This window comes from Moschus berezovskii, chromosome 26 (genome assembly GCF_049115385.1).
Source record: "Moschus berezovskii isolate FMDL1 chromosome 26, NW_MosBer_1.0, whole genome shotgun sequence".
NCBI lineage: Eukaryota > Metazoa > Chordata > Mammalia > Artiodactyla > Moschidae > Moschus > Moschus berezovskii.
Window position 1 is genome coordinate 48877318 of NC_142485.1, and position 23096 is coordinate 48900413.

Below are 23096 nucleotides of genomic sequence, written 5' to 3' on the forward strand. Positions count from 1 at the left end.
TTGAGAGTATTATGCTAAGTGAAATAAGTCAGACAGAGAAAGACAAATACTGTATATTATCTTTTATATACAGAATCTAAAAAATGAACTAGTGAATATAACAAAAACGAAACACACTCACAGGTATAGAGAACAAACTTGTATTTACTAGTGAGGAGGAGGAAGAGGGGAGGTGAAGATAGATGTAGGGGATTCAGGGGTACAAATTATTAATATTATGTAGGAAATAAATAAGCTACATGGATATATAAAACAACACAGGGAATATAGGCAATATTTTATAATATGTATAAATGGAGTATAAACTTTAAAATTTGTGAATCATCATTTTGTACCCCTGAAATTTATATAATATTATAAAACAACTGTATTTCAATAAATAGAAAAAATTCCATCTGAATATGATTGGATACAAAAAAATTTCTAGACATTGTCAAATGTGTCCTGGGGGTGGGAGAAAATAACTCCAGCTGAGAACCACTGGCATAAAGGTATGGTAATGTTGTAGTTAAGAGAACAGTTTTTTGCACAATTATGTATAAATCAAGACTGTTTTGCTTACTGGTTGCATGACCTTGAGCAAATCACTTTACTTTTCTGAATCTCACTTTCCCCTTCAGTAAATGGGGACTAAGGATTGGTTAAGGGTTGTTGTAAGATTAAATGAGGTCATGTATATAAAATAATATGTAGCAGCAGTAATAATATGCTAATATTATTAACCATTATTAATTAACAAAGATTACAATTTCCTAGGAAATGGTAAATGAGGAAAGCTGGAGGTTTCTTAAGGGTATACTGAGAACAAATTTTTTAATTGACCATATGTCATAAAAGAGTTCAGCTCTTCCTGTTTGCTAACAGGCTTCATCATTTAAGACCCTCAAAGATAAGAGGGAGTATTACATCTTTCTCTCAAAGAGTCCATAGCCAATTTTGGAAAGGTAGGATATTGAGTTCTACACCATAAAATCTGTATAATCTATTTCTGAGTAAGGGTCACTGAGATTTCTGTCTATATGTAGGCACAATCAACCTCCAACCCACCCCTTCTCTAGAAGTCAATTCTCTAAGTATCAAGGAGATGAGAAGAGTCTTACCGTAGAATTACACCAGAGACACCTGAAATCTTGAAGTCTCTGGTAACTGCCACAGTTCTCATGACATACCACGCACTGAGAACTGGCAGATATGTTTCCTTCTACCCACTGATGAGGCGTGGTTTTCTGAAGGATAGAAAGAGACAAGATATAGAAGTGAGAGATATAAAGAGAGGAAGCCCAGCTGGAATAACTGTACTACCCGCTAGAGGACACTAGATAACCCTAAGGAAGTTCTCCATCGTCCTGCTCTCCCTACTTCAGTGCTAGTGACCAATGACAGGTGGGAGATGGGAGGAGGCTTTCATTCTTATAGATTTGTTGGGTCATGAGCTTAGGGTACAAGCCTGCTTGGGTTTTCTGTGTGTCCTGATTGAAGGGGAGATGTAAAAGGGTGATTACAAGAAAGCATGGCTGCTACTCACTACTTCGTCTGCAGGCATTAGGAGGTCATTAGTAATGGATAATGTATTCCATTTGCAATCTTTGTTTGCTCTTAAGGCACATAATCTGTGAGACTTTACTTTGCACACTGTAAAAAGAAGAAAAGAAATGGATATTAATCTGGTGACAGTGAAGATTCTAATTTCTTCCCCTAAACTGCTCTAAAAGTTAGAACCTAGATGCTTCTAAGTAGTTATGGCTTAACTCCAAAGGCTTATTTTCCATATATTTCAGTTTCTTTTTATTCTTCCTGGCCAAATTTTCTACTACCCAACTTGAATGGAAATTGATGATAAAAAAGAGGTGATTTTCTGTTTGTTTTTTTTTTTCAGCCACGTGACTGTATTGTCCAGTCCTCCCAGATCCAACCCTCTCTTTTGATTCACGAAAATTCTCCCTTATGCCAGTTTCCTCCCATCTTCTTTTCCAAGTCTGTCAAATATCAGGGTTAATATTACACTAGAGTCAGTGATGTGGTTTGAGTCAATGATACTAAAGCCACATGAACTTTTTCACCCCTCTCTCCACCCACTGGGCTCCACTTCCTAAAGGAATCAGAAAGTTACCTTCACAGATGATAACATTTTGAGATAAGGCAGGAATGCTCCCCCGACAAACGTTGCAGTGCTGGGTCCTGGGACTGTGGCTCGAATACCAGTAGTGCATTCCAATAAGAAAAGGGTTGTTTTCTGCTGCAGGTATCTAAAATAAATCAAAGAGAACAAAGAATAAAGAGTTAATCACAGAGATGGATTAGGGAAGGCCAGAAAACCTGATGCTAAGGGTGAAATGGCCAGCTATATAAGGTGTCAGAGCATGTGAAGAGTAAGAATCAAAGTTGAGCTGACACTTAATAAACCTCCTATCTCTATTTTTTTTCCAGTGGTTTTGGAAAGGGAAAAAGAATGACGGGGTGGAATTCCCTGGCCGTCCAGTGATTAAGACTCCACACTGCCAACGCACGGTGCATGGGTTCCAAATCCTCTGATCAGACAAGAAAGGGAGGAAGTAGGGCTCTGACCCTGGGCTAAGGAATGCTTGTCAGGCTTTAGCTTCCTCCTGGAGATATATATTACCCTTCCTGGCTTACTGCTGCCAAGTGAGTAGAGAATTGCATTGCTGGGACAACAGTTTCATTTCAGAAGCTTCTGGCCAAAGCATTCTTTCTGAATACCATGCTCTGACTGCCTATAGAAATTTTCTGGTTAATCAATTTAATTCATTCAAAATTAATTAAATATTTACCGAGCAACTACTATGTGCTTGGCACTTTTCAAGGCACTGGGGATATAGTGATGAATAAAACAAAGTCTCTGCCTTCTTGAAACAGCATTCTGTTTGGTGTCCCTCTTTCATGGTATTGAATTTGATGTTTACTCGCAAAGAGTCGGACACGACTGAACGACTGAACTGAACTGACTGATTAACCTGCCTGTAAATGCTGCATTTGTTTAACATAGCCTATTTCTCATGACTGTTGGGCAGGCACAGGGTATAACAGCAACTAGATTTGGGGTTAAAAGGAGAAAGGGAGGTGTGGACACCACAAAACCCCTCAATTTATTCTGGGTGTACATTCCACAGGACACTTCCACCTTTTTTCTAATTTCTGTGAATACCCGATCTTTTCTTTCTCTGCCTTCCTCTGGAATATAGACACAGGAATACACATTCAGCTATTTATTCTTGATGTTATAATCATTTGGGCATGTAAAGACATAAGACCTTAAAATGAAAAACACATTCTTCCTGGTATTGGGCCCTGAGAGACAGAGAGAGAGAAGGATAGGAGAGAGAGAAAAAAAAGAGGGGGAGGAGAGAGGACACTATTGAGGGAGCTAACACATTTAGTCTTCAACTTTGATTAATTTATAGGAATTAGTCATCTAAAACATAGCCTGTGTATGGTACTCTTTGAACTCTGCTTCCCTCTCTGGCATGCTTTTATGTGCTAAACTGCTGTTGGATTGACCAGGAAGCTTCTGGAAGGAAAAGCTACTTGGATGAGACAAAAGCTCATCTAGCATGATGTCACTTTGTGATTGTATTATTTTTTGCATATTGAGACCCTGGCAAAGTTCCAAAAAGATCAAAGTAGAGAGTGGAGAGTCATGAGGAAATGAGATAGACTTGGTCTTAACATACTGAGCAACCAGTACCTTTCCATTTCCCAAGCCACTAGATTATAACTCTACAAGTACTTTCCTTCCTTCCAGCTTCCCCCTCTCCTCCAATAATTACTAAGAGCTACTTTGTGTCATCTATGAAGCTAGGAACTAGAGATGCAGAGATGCATGATCCATAGTTTTTGCCCTCAAGGAGCTCATGGTCTACTGTAGGAGACAACTTCCTAAACAGATCCTTCCAGTATAGAGTTACAAGTGAGCTCTCCTATAATGTTCAAGATTCTATGGGACAAATGAAAGAAATGAAGAACTCTGAGTAGAATACTGAATTGCAAAGTACAATTGGCTACATAATACAAACATATATAAAGTGGATATTGTTTTGGTTCAGCAGTAGAGGAAATGGGATTTATATTCCTTATGTGCATCTTATTATATAAGGAAACTTTGATGCATACAACCCTGAGTGAGTATGTGTTGTATGCTGAATTATGTCCCTTGCCAAAATATGCTCAAATACCTAGTATTTGTGAATGTGATCTTATTTGAAAATAGGATCTTTATAGATGCAATCAATTTAAGATGTGGTCATAATGGATTGGGGTTCCCTGGCGGCTTAGATGGTAAAGAATCTGCCCACAATGCAGGAGACCTGGGTTTGATCCCTGGGTCGGGAAGATTCCCTGGAGAAGGGAATGGCAATCCACTCCAGTATTCTTGCCTGGAGAATTCCGTGGACAGAGGAGCCAGGTGAGCTACAGTCCATGGGGTCACAATGGATTAGAGTAGGCCCTAAACCAGTGACTACTATCCTTATAAGAAGAGGGAAATTCAGACACAGTCACAGGAGAGAACAGCAAGTGCTGACAGAGGGTGAGATTGGAATGATGTGTCTACAAGTGAATGAATGCCAAGGAATGCCTGTAATCACTAGAATTTAAGAAGAGGTAAAGAAGAATTCTCTTCTAGAGGCTTCAGGAGAGCATGGCCCTGCCAATACACTGATTTTGGAACTCTAAACTCCAGAACTGTGACAGATTAAGTTTCTTAATTCACACAATTTGTGGATTTGTTGTAGCAGTCCAAGTTCTTGCAGTCCAACCCCAACAAGAAGTTTGGGGTCCAACTCTTAGTGACAAGAAGTTTGGAGTCCAACTCTTTGTGACCCCATGAATTGTAGCCCACCAGGTTACTCTGTCCATGGGATTGCCCAGGTAAGAATACTGGAGTGGGTTGCTATTTCCTTCTCCTGGGGATTGAGTTTATTTTAGATGCCACATATAGATTAGGATATACAGTACTGTCTTTCTGTGTCTGAATTATTTAGTTTAACATAATGTCTTCCAGGTTCATTCATGTTATTACAACTAGCAAGATTTGCTTCTTTTTAAAGGCTGAACAATATTCCATTGTATTTGTATATAAAAATATTACATTTTTAACCCATTAATCCACTGAGGGACATTTAGGTTACATCCATATCTTGGATATCTGTGAATAATGCTGAAAGAAACATGAGAGTGATGATACATATTCAAGATCCTGATTTCATGTCCTATAGACATATATACCCAGAAGTAGAATTGCTGGAGCATAAGGTAGTTATATTTTTAATACTTTGAGAAACTGCAATATTACTTTCTATAAGGCCTGTACCAATAATAATTTATTATTAATTTCTTTTTTCCACATTCTTGTCAGGACTTATTTCCTCTTGTGTTATTTCTTTTTATAAATATTGAAGTATAGTTGATTTACAATATTGTGTTAGATCCAGGTACAGTAAAGCTATTTAATTATATATGCTGTTGTTGATGTTCAGTTGCTAAGTCCAGTCCAACTCTTTGAGACTTCATGGACTGCAGGACACCAGGCTCATCTGTCTTCCACTATCTTCCAACTCAGTGGTGATTCTATCTAACCATCTCATCCTCTGCCACCCAATCACCTCCGACCTAAATCTTTTCCAGCATCAGGGTCTTTTCTAGTGAGTCATTTCTTCGCATCAGGCAGCCAAAATATTGGAGCTTCAGCTTCAACAACAGTCCTTCCAGTGAATATTCAGGGTTGATTTCCTTTAGGATTGACCGGTTTGATCTCCTTGCAGTCCAAGGGACTCTCAAGAGTCTTCTCCATCACCACAATTTAAAAGCATCAGTTTTTCAGTGTTCAGCCTTCTTTATGGTCAAGTTCTCACATCTGTACATGATTACTGGAAAAATCATAGCTCTATCAGACCTTTGTCAGCAAAATGATGTCTCTGCTTTTTAATATGTTGTCTAGGTTTGTCAAAGTTTTCCTTCCAAGGATCAAGCGTCTTTTAATTTCATGGCTGCAATCACCGTCCACAGTGATTTTGGAGCCCAAGAAAAGAAAATCTGTCACTGCTTCTACTTTTTCCCCTTCTGTTTGTCATGAAGTGATGGGGCCAGATGCCATGATCTTAGTTTTTTGAATGTTGAGTTTTAAGCCAGTTTTTTTCACTCTCCTTTCACCCTTATCAAGAGGCTCTTTAGTTCCTTTTCGCTTTCTGCCATTATAATGGTATCTTCTGCATATCTGAGGTTATTATTTCTCCCAGTAATCATGATTCCAGCTTGTGATTCATCCAGTCCAGCATTTTGAATGATGTACTCTGCCTATAAGTTAAAAAAGGAGGGTGACAATATGCCGCCTTGTCACACTCTTTTCCCAATTTTGAACCACATAGCTGTTCCATGTCCAGTTCTAACTGCTGCTTCTTGACCTACATACAGGTTTCTCATGAGGCAGCTAAGGTGGTCTGGTATCCCCATTTCTTTAAGTATTTTCCAGTTTGTTGTGATCCACACAAAATCTTTTGTGTAATCAATGAAGCAAAAGTAGATGTCTTTCTGAAATTCCCTTGCTTTTTCTATGATAAAGCAGATCTTGGCAATTTGATCTCTGGTTCCTCTGCCTGTTCTAAATCCAGCTTGAACATCTTGCAGTTCTCAGATCACATATTGTTGAAGCCTAAGTTAAAGGATTTTGAGCATTAACTTGCTAGCATGTGAAATGAGCACAAGTGTATTGTAGTTTGAACATTCTTTGGCATTGCCTTTCTTTGGGATTGGAATGAAAACTGACCTTTTCCAGTCCTGTGGCCATAGCTGGGTTTTCCAAATTTGCTGACATATTGAGTATAGCTCTTTAACAGCATCATTGTTTTTAGTATTTTAAATAACTCAGCTGGAATTTCATCATCTCCACTAGCTTTGTTCATACTAATACTTTCAGAGGCCCACTTGACTTCACACACAGGATATCTGGCTCTAAGTGAGTGGCCATACCATCAAGAAGCTATACCTTCTTTGTATAGCTTTGTGTATTCTGCTTCTTTTAGGTCCTTGCCTTTTCTGTCCTTTATTGTGCCCATCTTTTCATGAAATGTTCCCTTGGTATCTCCAATTTTCTTGACAAGATCTCTAGTCTTTCCCATTCTATTGTTTTCTCTGTTTTTTTTTTTTTTTTGGCATTGGTTACTTAAGAAATCCTTCTCATCTCTCCTTGCTGTTCTCTGGAGTTCTACAATCATTTGGGTATATCTTACCTTTTCTCTCTTGACTTTCGCTTCTCTTCTTTCCTTAGCTATTTGTAAAGCCTCTTCAGATAACCACTTTGCCTTCTTGCATTTCTTTTTCGTGGGGTTGGTGTTGGTCATTGCCTTCTGTACAATGTTATGAACCTGTCCACAGTTCTTTAGGCACTCTGTCTACCAGATCTAATCCCTTGAATCTATTTGTCACCTCCACTGTGTAATCATAAGAGGTTTGATTTAGGTCATACTTGAATGATCTAGTGGTTTTCCCTACTTTCTTCAATTTAGGCCTTAATTTTACAATAAGGAGCTCACGTTCTGAGCCATATTCAGCTCCTTGTCTTATTTTTGCTGACTGTATAGAGCTTCTCCATCTTCAGCTGCCAAGAATATAATCAATCTGATTTCTGTATGACCGTATGGTTATGTCCATGTGTAGAGTCATCCCTTGTTGTTGCAAAAGGGTGTTTGCTATGACCAGTGTTTTCTCTTGACAAAACTCTGCTAGCCTTTGCCCTGTTTCTTTTTCTGCTCCAAGGCCAAACTTGCCTGTTATTTCAGGTACCTCTTCACTTCCTACTTTTGCATTCCAATCCCCTATGATGAAAAGTACATCTTTTTTTGGTGTTACTTCTAGAAGGTGCTGTGGGTCTTCATAAACATGGTTAACTTCAGCCTTTTGGCATCAGTGGTTGGGGCAAAGACATGTATTACTGTGATGTTGAATGGTTTACTTGGAAACAAGTTGAGATCATTTTGTCATTTTTGAGGTTGCACCTAAGTACTGACCTTCAGTCTCTTGTTAATTATGAGGGATACTCCAATTCTTCTAAGGGATTCTTGCCCCCAGTAGTAGATATAATGGTTACCTGAATTAAATTCTCCCATTTCTGTCCATTTTAGTTCACTGATTCCTAAGATATCAATGTTCAGTGTTGTCCTCTCCTGCTTGACCATGTCTAATTTACCTTGATTCATGTACCTAACATTCCAGGTTCCTAGGCAATATTGTTCTTTATAGCATCAGAGTTTACTTTCACCACCAGACACATCCACAACTTAATGATGTTCCCTCCTTGGCCCAGCCTCTTAATTCTTTCTGGAATTCTTTCTAGTAGTAATTGCCCTAGTCTCTTCTCCAGTAGCATATCAGGCACCTTCCAACCAGGGGAGATCATCTTCCAGTGTCATATCTTCTTGCCTTTTCATACGGTCCATGGAATTCTCCAGAGATCAAATTGACATCTGTTGGATTATAGATAAAGCAAGAAAATTTCAGAAAACCATCTACTTCTGTTTCATTGACTATGCTAAAGCCTTTGACTGTGTGGATCACAACAAAATGTGGAAAATTCTTAAAGATATGGGAATACCAGACCACCTTACCAGCCTCTTGAGAAATCTGTATACAAGTCAAGAAGCAACAGTTAGAACCAGACATGGAATAATGGAGTGGTTCAAAATTGGGAAAGGAGTACATCAGGGCTATATATTGTCACCCTGCTTATTTAACTTATATGCAGAATACATCACGAGAAATGCTGGACTGGATGCAACACAAGCTGGTATCAAGACTGCAGGGAGAACTATCAACCTCTAATATGCAGATGACATCACCCTTATGTCAGAAAGTGAAGAGGAACTAAAGAGCCTCTTGATGAAAGTGAAAGAGGAGAGTGAAAAAGCTGGTTTAAAACTCAACATTCAAAAAATGAAGATCATGGCAGCTGGTCTCAGCACTTTATGGCAGATTGATGGGGGCACAATGGAAACAGTGACAGAATTTATTTTCATGGTCTCTAAAATCATGCAGATGGTGACTGCAGCCATGAAATTAAAAGACACTTGTTCCTTGGAAGAAAGCCATGACGAACCTAGACAGCATACTAAAAAGCAGAGACATACCTTTGCCTGCAGAGGTCTGTCTAGTCAATGTTATGGTTTTTCCAGTAGTCATGTATGGATGTGAGAGTTGGACCATAAAGAAGGCTGAATGTCAAAGAATTGATGCTTTTGAATTGTGGTATTGAGAAGACTCATGAGAGTCCCTTGGACTGCAAGGAGGTCAAACCAGTTAATTATAAAGGAAATCATTCCTGAATATTCGTTTAGAAGGACTGATGCTGAAGCTGAAGCTCCAATACTCTGGCCACTTGATGCAAAGAACTGACTCATTAGAAAAGACCCTGATGCTGGGAAAGATTGAAGGCAGCAGAAGGGGACGACAGAGGACAACATGGTTGGATGGCATCACTAACTCAATGGACATGAGTCTGAGTATACTCTGGGAGTTGAAAAACTGTAAAAAAAAAATACAGAAAAACTGTATAGAAAAGGTCTTAATGACCCAGATACCATGACAGGGAGGCCTGGCATGCTGCAGTCCATGGTGTCGCAGAGTCAGACACGACTGAGTGACTGAACAACATTGCTACCTATTATTTTACACTGCTCCACCCCAAATATCTATAACAGTCCTCTATCCTTTACTAGTTACTTAAGACATCAGGTTATATTTTTTAACTTGTATATGCATTTTTGCTAATAAGTAGAGGAAGAAAACCTGAATTCTTAAACAATAAAGCATTAGCATTTTACTGGAAAACTTGACCCCTTTCATATATAGGTTCTGTGTACTTCTTTTTAATGGCTTTTATAAAGTTTGCTAGCTTATGATTATGGGATTATAGAATCCATTATCCCTCTTGAGTATCACAGGGCCTATACATCTCCTATACGTCAGTTTTGTTTTACGTTTGAATTAATCTTCCTCATTATCTCTAAAAGCTTCACAGCAGAACTTTGCTTTAGGATGAACTATATATCACTCTATTTCTAAACCCTAGCCCCAAGATTACCCTCAGATTCATTTATTCATTCAAAGAATGTATATTGAGCCTCTACTATGTGCCAAACACTGCTCTAAGTAAATAAATGAAAAAATCCCTCCCCTCTTGAAACTTACATAACTTCTAGTGCAGTAAGTCTGTAGAAAATTGAGCAGAGGGCATAGCCCAGAGTTTTAATGGTAGCACCACTTGTTGCAGGGAGCAGTAGCCCAGGGCCTGGCATTGTTAAGGAGAAAAGGAACCCTGCCACGTTTTGGGGAAGACTGTTCCTTGCTCCTCCCTCTATATTTCCTTTGTTGTGAACAGTAAACAGAGAGGCAGAAGGGCATAATTGTTAGGGACATAGGCTTTGGATTCACATAGCCTGGGTCTAAATCTTGGCTTTGCAACTGAGTAGTTATTTTGTTTTGGTCTGGTTCCTTATCCTCGAGCCTCAGCTTCCTTACTTGTTACTATAGTCACTTAGTAGACTCAAGTCAAGACTGCTTACTGCAGCTATGCTATTAATAACATAAGAACATCTAAGTTAGGTTCTCACATACATCCATTGAGCAAACAGTGACATCTATATATAAAGTGGATGTGTACAGAGGTATCTAAACCACATATTTACCAAGGTTTGAGTCTAGGTGAATTAATTCTATTTATAGACAGATTTCCTAATGACATACATGCAAAATTCCTGATCATATGGTATTTGCTTCCATTTTATTATTTCCCTGTTTGAAAGGTGGCTTAGCTAATGCAGTCAATTAACTGCTTACCCATGAGATTTGAGTGGATTCTCTATTATTTTACCCTACCTTAAGAATTTCTCCCTGTTGCATGGTTTTTATGACCTTAATCCATTCTTCCATGTCTTTCCGATTGGGTGCAGCCAGCGTAACTTTTCGTTGTGGTGTGATCACCTACAGAAAGTCACATTATTAGCTGATTCCCAACTTAAACTTTGCCCTCAAACAGAGCGTTTGAACTCTCTAAGATACTAGACAGGTCTACCAAGCACAACCAAAGCCACTTCTTAAATATATGACAGTAGTTCCCACCCCAACTAATAACAGTAATAAACAACAATTTAAAGGCACGTACTATGTACTGGGCACTGTTCTATTGTATTTTATGTATCTTATTTATTTCAATCTTCATTACAAATCCAAGAGCTAGGCAGTATTATTTTCCCTCACTTTATAGTCTGGACATTTTTTCTGTGGCAAAGGGAGTTAAATGACTTACTCAGGGAAAAACAGTAGGTAAGAAACTAAGTCAGAATTTGAATCTAGATTCTTTCGATCCAGCACACATGCTTTTAAACACTAGGCCAAGCACCCATCTGTTACTCAAATAAAGTTGCCTGAAAATCTTACTTGTTTACTTGCTGTTCTTTCTACCTGAAATGGTGAAAGTGTTTATTTTTCATCAGTGTGTGCCTATTTCTGTTTGAGGGGAGAGTGAGACCGGAGTGAGGAAACTACAAATCTAGTTTCTTTCTTTCTTATGGTCAGGGAAAATCTGAAGAGAATTTTACTGTTATCTCTCTTAATCCTGCTTGGTGCAAGAACCTTGAAGAAACAATGAGAAAGCCATGTTGAGGGTCTAGCAGAGGTAGACCATGCTAACTTCATGTTTTCCCAAAGGGCAGGAGGGAGCATGGATAGCTATAGCATTGGTCATTGCTTCAGTGGCCCTACTTGTCTTCATTACCAGTGCCCACCACCCCAAGTCCAAATCTTGCAGCTAGAGCTCACCACACCAACAAACAATTTTGTTCTTCTTGTGCATGTAGCACTGCATGATTCTGTGATAATGGCAATAGGAACTAGTTGGAATTTGTAACAACAGTCACTCCTTTGGTCTAAACCCATTCTTACGGGGGGTTGATGCATAGTGCTGCTGTGCTTTAATTAGGCTAAGGGGAAACCTAGCCCTTGGAATATTTGTAGAATGGATACCCAAAACATTATCTTGTATGCTTATCACTCAAAAGTTAAGATTTTTGGAACTGGGTCAACAGAACCCTCAACTTTTTCCTGGGTCAGTATGATGCAATGAGAGAGAAATGAGAGTAGGGTCTCCTTTCAACTGCTCTCCTTTCAAAGGAGAATAGACTGTGGACCAGCCATGGAAGCAGAGTATTGGACCCATAGCTCTTCAGTCTGCTAAGTACCACTCTCCACCTGCCTGAAGAGGAACCCTGCTCTCCATAACCCACCACTGATGCTGAGAAAAAAACATTCCTGTGAAGAGAAGGGTAGGAGAATTCTTGGGCCAATGGACTTGTTATTTTTCAGTGAGATTTCTGTTCTGAATTTACCTGAATGACCAAGTCTTATGACATTTTAGCAGTAACAAGCCATTGAATAGATCCCTAGAAAATCTTCTGGGTTCTTTGAGGTACTCTCATTAGTAATCTCAGCATAGAGTAACTTTCACTTTGGATTTAGGTTCTTATCTGTTTCATCAAAGGAGAAAATGTCATGTAGCTCAAATATCTTGATATAGTCTACAAAATATTAGCAGTCTCTTGAAAGCCTCCCAATGATATTCATTTAAATTACCTTCACCAGAAGGATTGATTTTTTAAATAGTCACCCCCATCCTGAAATCAGCTCTGCTTTTATATCAAACTGGTAATAGAGACCAGGGCAATCATGCTTTCCTCACCCCCCCCCCACCATTCAGTGGGCTGATAGAAAATACTCACATGAATAATCTTTAGCACTCATTTGCAATGCTACTTTAAGTGGATTTCCAAACACACTTTGGGATTAAAGAAGACTTGGGAAATTTGAATTCCAAACAGGTGACAGGTAGGTATGGAAACCCCTCTTCCCAGCTAGCTCTCACCCTTGCCCATTCAGGCAATCCTAATCTTACTTACGCAAAAACTGTGGCAAAGATTTCTACAGCTGCTTTCTGCCAAGGCAACTTGAGACAAATCAATTGTTTCAAAGCGTGCAAACTGGAAAGGTATAAGAGGGAGAGGGAAAAGGAACCATCTGGTTATTGAGGCAAACATACACTAAAAGGTAAACACATACACAGGAATACTAAAAGACATTTTTGGCAGTTATAATTCCGTTATTTCTTTGGCTTGAGTGCTGGATTTATTTAGCATAATGATTTTGATTGATATATCATGTAACAAACAGAAAATTAACCAAACTAAACCCAAAGCACAACTCTACCCAAAACTTTTATGTGGATTTATAGGAAAGCTTAGGTAGTTCAGGATTATTTAAAACTAAAGGTTTATGCTGGAAAATATAGTGGGATACTGCCTTTATGGAACACAGCCTTGTTGTGGTGAAGGGCCTTGCATAATTCAAGGAAGCTATGAGCCATGCCATACAGGGCCACCCAAGATGGACAGGACATAGTGAAGAGTTCTGACAAAACGTGGTCCACTGGAGGAGGGCATGTCAACCCACTCCAGTATTCTTGACTGGAGAACTCCATGAACAGTATGAAAAGGCAAAGAGGTATGACACTGGAAAATGAGCCCCCAGGTTGAAAGGTGTCTAATATGCTACTGGGGAAGAGTTCAGGGCAATTACTAATAGCTCCAGAAAGAATGAGGCTTCTCTGATGGCCCAGGGGTAACGAATCTGCCTGCAATGCAAGAGCCGCAGGAGATGCAGATTTGATCCCTGCCTCAGGAAGATCCCCTGGAGGAGGGCATGGCAACCCATTCCAGTGTTCTTGCCTGGAGAATCCCACGGATGTAGGACCTGGCAGGCTACAGTACCTAGGGTTGCAAAATCAGACCTGACTGAAGTGACTTAGCATGTACTCAGGCCAGAAAGAATGAAGTGGCTCAGTAAGAACATAACAGAAGCAGAAGAGATTAAGAAGAGGTGGCAAGAATACACAGAAAAACTGTATAGAAAAGGTCTTAATGACCCAGATACCATGAGGGTGTGGTCAATCTCCTAGAGCCAGACATCCTGGAGTGTGAAATCAAGTGGGCCTTCAGTTCAGTCGTGCAGTCGTGTCTGACTTTTTGTGACCCCATGGACTGCAGCACTCCAGGCCACGCTGTCCATCATCAACTCCTGGAGTTTACTCAAACTCATGTCCATTGAGTCAGTGATGCCATCCAACCATCTCATCCTCTGTCATCCCCTTCTCCTTCTGCCTTCAATCCTTCCCAGCATCAGGGTCTTTTCAAATGAGTCAGCTCTTCGCATCAGGTGGCCAAAGTATTGGAGTTTCAGCTTCAACATCAGTCCTTCCAATGAATATTCAGGACTGATTTCCTTTAGGATGGACTGGTTCGATCTCCTTGCTGTCCAAGAGACTTTCAAGAGTCTTCACTAACACCACAGTTCAAAAGCATCAATTCTTCAGTGTTCAGCTTTCTTCATAGTCCAACTCTCACATCCACACATGACTACTGGAAAAACCATAGCTTTTGACTAGACAGCCGTTTGCAGGCAAAATAATGTCTCTGCTTTTTAATAAGCTGTCTAGGTTGGTCATAACTTTTCTTCCGAGGAGCAAGCTTCTTTTAATTTCATGGCTGCAGTTACCATCTGCAGCGATTTTGTAGCCCTCCAAATTAAGTCTGTCACTGTTTCCACTGTTTCCTGATCTACTTGCCATGAATAATGGGACCAGATGCCATGATCTTAGTTTTCTGAATGTTGAGTTTTAAGCCAACTTTTTCACTCTCCTCTTTCACTTTCAACAAGAGGCTCTTTAGTTCTTCACTTTCTGCTATAAGGGTGGTGTCATCTGCATATCTGAGGTTATTGATATTTCTTCCGCCAATCTTAATTCCAGCTTGTGCCTCATCCAGTCCAGCATTTCTCATGATGTGCTCTGCACATAAGTTAAGTAAGCAGGGTGACAATATACAGCCTTGCTGTATTCCTTTACCGATTTGGAACCAGTCTGTTGTTCCATGTCCAGTTCTAACTGTTGTTTCTTTACCTGCATACAGATTTCTCAGGAGGCAGTTCAGGTGGTCTGGTACTCCCATGTCTTGAAGAATTTTCCATAGTTTGTTGTGATCCACACAGTCAAAGGCTTTGGCATAGCCAATAAAGCAGAAGTAGATGATTTTTTGAAACTCTCTTGCTTTATCTATGATCCAACAGATGTTGGCAATTTGATCTCTGGTTCCTCTGCCTTTTCCAAATCCAGCTTAAACATCTGGACGTTCACGGTTCATGTACTGTTGAAGCCTGGCTTGGAGAATTTTGAGCATAACTTTGCTAGTGTGTGAGATGAGTGCAATTGTATGTTAGTTTGAGCATTCTCTGGCATTGCCTTTCTTTGGGATTGGAATGAAAACTGACCTTTTCCAGTCTGTGGCCCCTGCTGAGTTTTAAAAAATTTCTTGCATATTGAGTGCAGCACTTTCACAGCATCATCTTTTAGGATTTGAAATCAGATTGATTATATTATTTGCAGCCAAAGATGGAGAAGCTCTATACCGTCAGTCAAAACAAGACCAGGAGCTGACTGTGGCTCAGGTCATGTACTCCTTATTGCAAAATTCAGACTTAATAAGGAAAACCACTAGGGCACTCAAGTTTGACCTAAATCAAATCCCTTATGACTATACAGTGGAAGTGACAAATGGATTCAAGGGATTAGATCTGATAGACTGCCTGAAGAACTATGGACGGAGGTTCATGACATTCTACAGGAGGCAGTGATCAAAACCATCCCCAAGAAAAAGAAATGCAAAAAGGCAAAATGGTTGTTGAGGAGGCCTTACAAAAAGCTATGAAAGGAAGAGAAAGGAAAGACAAAGGAGAGAAGGAAAGATATCCATCTGAATGCAGAGTTCTGAAGATTATCAAGGAGAGATAAGAAAGCCTTCCTCAGTGACCAGTGCAAAGAAATAGAGGAAAACAATAGAATGGGAAACACTGGAGATCTCTGCAAGAAAACTAGAGATATCAAGGGAATATTTCATGCAAACATGGACACAATAAAGGACAGAAATGGTATGGACCTAACAGAAGCAGAAGATATTAAGAACAGGTGGCAAGAATACACAGAAGAACCATACAAAAAAGATCTTCATGACCCAGAAAACCACGATAGTGTGATCACTCACTGAGAACCAGACATCCTGGAATGTGAAGTCAAGTGGGCCTTAGAAAGCATCACAATGAACAAAGCTAGTGGACATGATGGAAGTCCAGCTGAGCTATTTCAAATCCTAAAAGGTGACACTGTGAAAGTGGTCCTTAGAAAGCATCATTACAAACAAAGCTAATGGAGGTGATGGAATTCCAGCTGAGTTATTTTAAATCCTAAAAGATAATGTTGTTAAAGTGTTGCACTCAATATATCAGCAAATTGGAAAACTTAGCAGTGTCCACAGGACTGAAAATGTCAGTTTTCATTCCAATCTCAAAGAAAGGAAATGCCAAAAAATGTTCAAACTACTGTATAATTGCATTCATTTCACATGCTAGTAAGGTTGTGCTCAAAATTCTTCAAGCTCGGCTTCAGCAGTACATGAACTGAGAACTTCCAGGTGTACCAGCTGGGTTTAAAAAAAACAGAGGAATCAGAGATCAAATTGCCAATATTTGTTGGATCATAGAGAAAGCAAGGGAACTCCAGGAAAATATCTACCTCTGCTTCATTGATTACGCTAAAGCCTTTTACTGTGTGGATCACAACAAACTGTGGAAAATTCTTAAAGAGATGTGAGTACCAGACCACCTTACCTGTCTCCTGAGAAACTTGTATGCAGGTCAAGAAGCAACAGCTAGAACCAGACATGGAACAATGGACTGGTTCAAAATTGGGAAAGGAGTGTGAGAAGGCTGTATATTGTCACCCTGCTTATTTAACTTATAGGCAGAGTACATCATGAGAAATGCCAGGCTGGATGAAGCTCAAGCTGGAATCAAGACTGTCAGGACAAATACCAACAACCTCAGATATGCAAATGATATCATTCTAATGGCATAAAGTAAAGAGAAGCTAAAGAGCCTCCTCTTGATGAGGGTGAAAGAGGAGAGGGAAAAAGCTGGCTTGAAACTCAACATTCAAAAAACTAAGATCATGGCCTCTGGTCCCATCACTTCATGGTAAATGGAAGGTAAAAAAGTGCAAGCAGTGACAGATTTTATTTTCTTGGGCTCCGAAATCATGTGGACAGTGATCACGACCGTGAAATTAAAAGATGCTTGCTCCTTGAAAGGAAACCTGTGGTAAATCTAGACAACATGTTAAAAAACAGAGATATCACTTTGCCTGCAAAGGTCTGTCTAGTCAAAACTATATTTTTTCAAGTAGTCATGTATGGATGTGAGAGTTGGACCGTAAAGAAGGCTGAGCACTGAAGAATTTATGTTTTTGAAATGTGGTGTTGGAGAAGACTCCTGAGAGTCCCTTAGATAGCAAGGAGATTGAACCAGCCAATCCTAAAGGAAATCAACCTTGAATATTCATTGGAAGGACTGGTGTTGAAGCTAAAACTCCAATACTTTGGCCACCTGATGTAAAGATTGGAAAAGACCCTGAAGCTTGGAAAAATTGAAGGGAAAAGGAGATGGGGCAGTAGAGGATGAGATGATTAGATAGCATCACTGACTCAGTAGACATGAATTTGAGCAAATTCCTGGAAGTAGTGAAGGACAGGGGAGCCTGGAGTGCTCCAGTCCATGGGGTTACAAAGAGTCCAGGACGACTTAGAGACTGAACAGCAAGAACATAATGGGATATGGTCTAGCTAGGGACATAATGGAGCAGATTAGGATTATCCACCTTAATTCTTGCTAACATGTCTTAGCCTCTTGGTTTATCTCCTCTCAAAGTATTTCCTGGTACCTACCTACTAATACAATTGACAAGATTGTATATATACACATACACATATATGTGTATATATATATTCTCTTACAGCAGGATGGTGTGCAAAGCAGAGCCTTTGTCCTCGAACCAGAATATATGTAAGCTTCCATCTCTTGAATGAGTTACAGTTCTTTAGCAGAGGTCTTCCTTCAGTATTTTCTGAAAGATAGAAGCATAGCTTTGAGTAATTAGGTCAATTTGCAAGACCATATCACTGGTCCGCTCATTTGAGAAGTTCAAATATCTGGAAGACCCTGTCAATATCTGAGAAATGGCCTAAGGGCCAGGCAAGAATATAGAGAAGTTACTTTATTCAGAAAAAGCATTGGTTACCCTTGGATAACACATTCCAAATCATATAGGCTCTAAGTTTCTTAGGACACATGGCCCAACAAACATGGAAAACATTTTCATTTGTGGTAGGAAGAGGGGATGAGAGACAGAACACATAAATATAAGAGCTACATTCCTGGGGAAGAACAAATTGTTGGGGGAGAGGCTGAGTTCAGTAAGGGCAGATATTTTGGAAGTCTTCAGGTTGCAGGCCTAGACAGGGCTTTCCTATCTGCAATTTCAACATGTTCATTTTAGAATAATAAGTTGGATCATATCCCTTCCTGCTCGCAAGCCTCCAATAGCTTCCCAAAAGTTTTAGAACCAAATTCCAAGTCTTTACCATAGCCTTCAAGGGATTCAAGATCTGGTAAGAGCAAAAAGTGCATGGAAAAGAACTATCATCTGATTACTTTACTTACATATCTCATAGTTTTACCAACTGATTTTTCTGTTACTTGTCGAACAGGTTTATTCTAACCAAGCATAGAATCTGCTTACCATGTTACCATTGGGGAGGCTTTCCCCAATGTAACCTTATAGGATACAAGTCAACATGCAAGACTACCATTTGGGAGAGGTACTCGTACCCACCAAACTGCAAACAAGCCCATGCTGAATGGACAAAGAGACAGACTTAAGTTATAAAATCAAAGCTCTACCATGAATTCCATCCATCATCTAAATTAGAATTAACCATTCGGTGGTTGTGGAAGTGTTTGCTTGGCCCACCTAGTGTTTTTCATGTCTTAATTAATTGATATTATTTAAAAAGCAGAAAATTTCAAATAACAATCCAGGTCTCTATTAAAAAAATCTGAACATCTGGTAAACAACCTCTTCCAACAACACAAGGGAAGACTCTTCACATGGACATCACCAGTTGGTCAGCACCGAAATCAGATTGATTATATTCTTTGCAGCCAAAGATGGAGAAGCTCTATACAGTTAGAAAAAACAAGACCAGGAGCTGACTGTGGCTCAGAACATGAAATCCGTATAGTCAAATTCAGACTGAAATTGAAGAAAGTAGGGAAAACCACTAGACCATTCAGATATGACCTAAATCAAATCCTTTATGAATATACAGTAGAAGTAAAAAATAGATTTAAGGGACTAGATCTGATAGATAGAGTGCCTGATGGACTCTGGATAGAGGTTTCTGACATTGTACAGGAGACAGGAACCAAGACCACCCCCATGGAAAAGAAATGCAAAAAAGCATAATGACTGTCTGAGGAGGTTTTACAAATAGTTGTGAAAATAAGAGAAGAGAAAAGCAAAGGAGAAAAGGAAAGATAGAAGCATCTGAATGCAGAGTTCCAAAGAATAGCAAGGAGAGATAAGAAAGCCTTCCTCAGCGATTGATGCAAAGAAATAGAGGAAAGCACCATAATAGGAAAAACAACACATCTCTTCAAGAAAATTAGAGATATCAAGGGAACATTTCATGCAAAGATGGGCTCGATAAAGAACAGAAATGGTATGGACCTAACAGAAGCAGAAGACATTAAGAAGAGGTGGCAAGAATACACAGAAGAACTGTACAAAAAAGATCTTCAAGACCAAGATAATCACGATGGCGTGATCACTCACCTGGAGCAAGATATCATGGAATGTGAAGTCAAGTGGGCCTTAGAGAACATCACCACAAACAAAGCTAGTGGAGGTGATGGAATTCCAAATGAGCTATTTCAAATCCTGAGAGATGATGCTGTGCAAGTGCTGCACTCAATACGCCAGCAAATTTGGAAAACAGCAGTGGCCATAAGACTGGAAAAGGTCAGTCTTCATTCCAATCCAAAAAGGGCAATTCCAAAGAATGCTCAAACTACCGCCAAATTGAACTCATCTCACATGCTATTAAATCATGCTCAAAATTATCCAAGCCAGGCTTCAGCAATATGTGAACCGTGAACTTCCAGATGTTCAAGCAGGTTTTAGAAAAGGCAGAGGCACCAGAAATCAAATTGCCAACATCTGCTGGATCATGGAGAAAGCAAGAGAGTTCCAGAAAAACATATATTTCTGCTTCATTGACTATGACAAAGACTTTGACTGTGTTGATCACAATAAACTATGGAAAATTCTGAAAGAGATGCGAATACCAGACCACCTGACCTGCTTCTTGAGAAACCTGAATGCAGGTCAGGAAGCAACAGTTAGAACTGGACATGGAACAACAGACTGGTTCCAAATAGGAAAAAGAGTGCATCAAGGGTCTATATTGTCATCCTGCTAATTTAACTTATATGCAGAGTACATCATGAGGAACACTGGGCTGGAAGAAGCCCAAGCTGGAATCAAGATTGCCGGGAGAATTATCAATAACCTCAGATATACAGATTTCACCACCCTTATGGTAGAAAGTGAAGAGTAACTAAAAAGCCTCTTGAGGAAAGTGAAAGAGGAGAGTGCAAATGTTGGCTTGAAGCTCAACATTCAGAAAACAAAGATCATGGCATCTGGTCCCATCACTTCTTGGGAAATAGATGGGGAAACAGTGGAAGCAGTGTCAGACTTTATTTTTTTAGGCTCCAAAATCACTGCAGATGCTGCTTGCAGCCATGAAATTAAAAGATGCTTACTTATTGGAAGGAAAATTATGAGCAACCTAGATAGCATATTCAAAAGCAGAGACATTATTTTGCCAACCAAGGTCTGTCTAGTCAAGGCTATGGTTTTTCCCATGGTTATGTATGGATGTGAGAGGAGTTGGACTGTGAAGAAAGCTGATCACCGAAGAATTGATGCTTTTGAACTGTGGTGCTGGAGAAGACTCCTGAGAGTCCCTTGGACTGCAAGGAGAGCCAACCGGTCCATTCTAGATGAGATCACTCCTGGGTGATTGGAAGGACTGATGCTGAAACTGAAACTCCAATACTTTGGCCAACTCATGCGACAAGTTGACTCACTAGAAAAGTCTCTGATGCTGGGAGGGATTGAGGGCCGGAGGAGATGGGGATGACATAGAATGAGATGGCTGGATGGCATCACCAGCTCGATGGACATGAGTCTGAGTTAACTCCGGGAATTGCTGATGGACAGGGAGGCTTGGCGTGCTGTGATTCATGGGGTCTCAAAGAGTCGGACACGACTGAGTGACTGAAATGAACTGAACTGAAGCAATTTGGCTCAGAAGTAAAGCATCTGCCTGCAATGCAGAAGATGCAGATTTGATCCCTGGGTCAGCAAGAGCCCCTGGAAAAAGAATGTAATAAACTCCAGTGATCTTGCCTGGGAAATCCCATGGACAGAGGAGCCTGGAAGGCTACAGCCAATGGAGATTCAAAAGAGACAGACAACTTAGTACCTGAATAACAACAATAAATGCTGTAGGTATCTATTTAGTTCAACTACTCTATTCTGTAATTTAAGACTACAGTTTTCTATTGCTTTTTATTTAAGATGCTCTGTCTATTGATGTAATAGGGTGTTTAATGTACTTAGCGTTTAATTTGCAATTCACTTGTCTTTTAATTTTTATACTAGATTATCTACTTGGTTGATCCACAGCCTCTACTATGTGTTTGTGTGTCCTGGTTGGAGTTTTTCCCTTCTCTGTAGATTTTCACTTCTTTCTCCTCTTAGAGAAGACTCTTTAATATTTCCTTCCGAGTTGGTTTAGTATGGATAAGCTCTTAGTTTTTGCTTGTCTGAGAAGTTCTTCTCTCCAATTCTGGATGATTATCTTGCTGGGTAGAATATTATGGGTTGCAATTTTTCCCTTTCAACACATTAAATATACATTTTTGACGCCTTTCTCTCTCTCTTTTCCTTCTACGACCTAAGAAAGTGAATGTTAGTATCCTTGATGTTGTCTAGAAGTCTCTTAAACTGTTCTCATTTTTAAATTGTTTTTCGTTTTGTTTTCGCTATTGGGCAATTTCCATAATTTTACGTTCCAGATTAATTTGGCTTCTTGTGTATTGGCAACACTCACATTGGTGAGAGATGGGACTAGAAATAGAGGGGCCAGAACCAGTGCCATGTATGAGCCCGGACTTCTCCTGTGCTCACCAGCCAAGCCTGCCTATTGGGGAGTTAGGTTGAGTATCAAGTTGATAGTACAGAAGCCCAGAATTTCAGGTCCATGTTGATTTCATTTCATGTAAGTGTGTGTTATATCACCTTCCAGCATTGGAAATTTTACCCCCAAAGAAAGAAGTGCTAGAGCAAGAAGGGGTGCCCAATATCGGCACTACTACTAGCACAGTCCCAGCACACCAGTCAGAGTTCCAGATACTTCCATTGTGCCAATGGCTGCTGTCAACTTGTTCAGATGTAGGTCAGATCTGAGTTGGTTCCACTCCTGGCACCTGTACATTCTTCTCAGCCATGGAAGCCTTTGCCATAGTTGTGGGAATGGGTGTTCTATGAAATAAGAGGGTCTGGAGTAGGCATTCAGAGTGGGTTAGGTCATGACCTGGAATTGTTATGGGGAAACAGCCAGCATCCTGTGTATTTCCAACATGTTTCCTCTGACTTGCTTTGCGAGTAAGCAAAGGTGTGGTTGCAAATGCCCACCAACCCAAACAAAAGAGGATGAGATAAGGAATCTACCTGATTAAAAATTCCGAATAATGACAGTGAAAATGATCCAAAGTCTTGAAAATAAAATGGTGTAAATAAATAGCCTGGAGACAAGGATCGAAAAGATGCAAGAAAGGTTTAACAAGCACCTAGAAGAAGTAAAAAAGTCAATACATAAGGAATAATACAATAAATGAGATCCAAATCACTCTGGATGGAACCAACAATAGAATAAGAGCGACAGAAGATAGGATATGTGAGCTAGAAGATAGAACAATAGAAATAAATGAAAAAGAGAGGAAAAAAGGAAAACGAATAAAAAGAAACG

The 23096-nt window shown here is 39.7% G+C and overlaps 1 protein-coding gene across 1 annotated transcript in view; it reads right to left on the minus strand.

The window, feature by feature from the left end:
- Positions 1-23096, minus strand: part of LOC129537450 (diacylglycerol kinase kappa-like) — a 148478-nt gene that overhangs the window by 108478 nt on the left and 16904 nt on the right. The window contains 6 exon segments of the mRNA XM_088832678.1: positions 1101-1226; positions 1526-1632; positions 2111-2246; positions 10882-10986; positions 12957-13037; positions 17952-18061. Of these exon segments, the coding sequence (XP_088688804.1) occupies positions 1101-1226; positions 1526-1632; positions 2111-2246; positions 10882-10986; positions 12957-13037; positions 17952-18061 (665 nt within the window).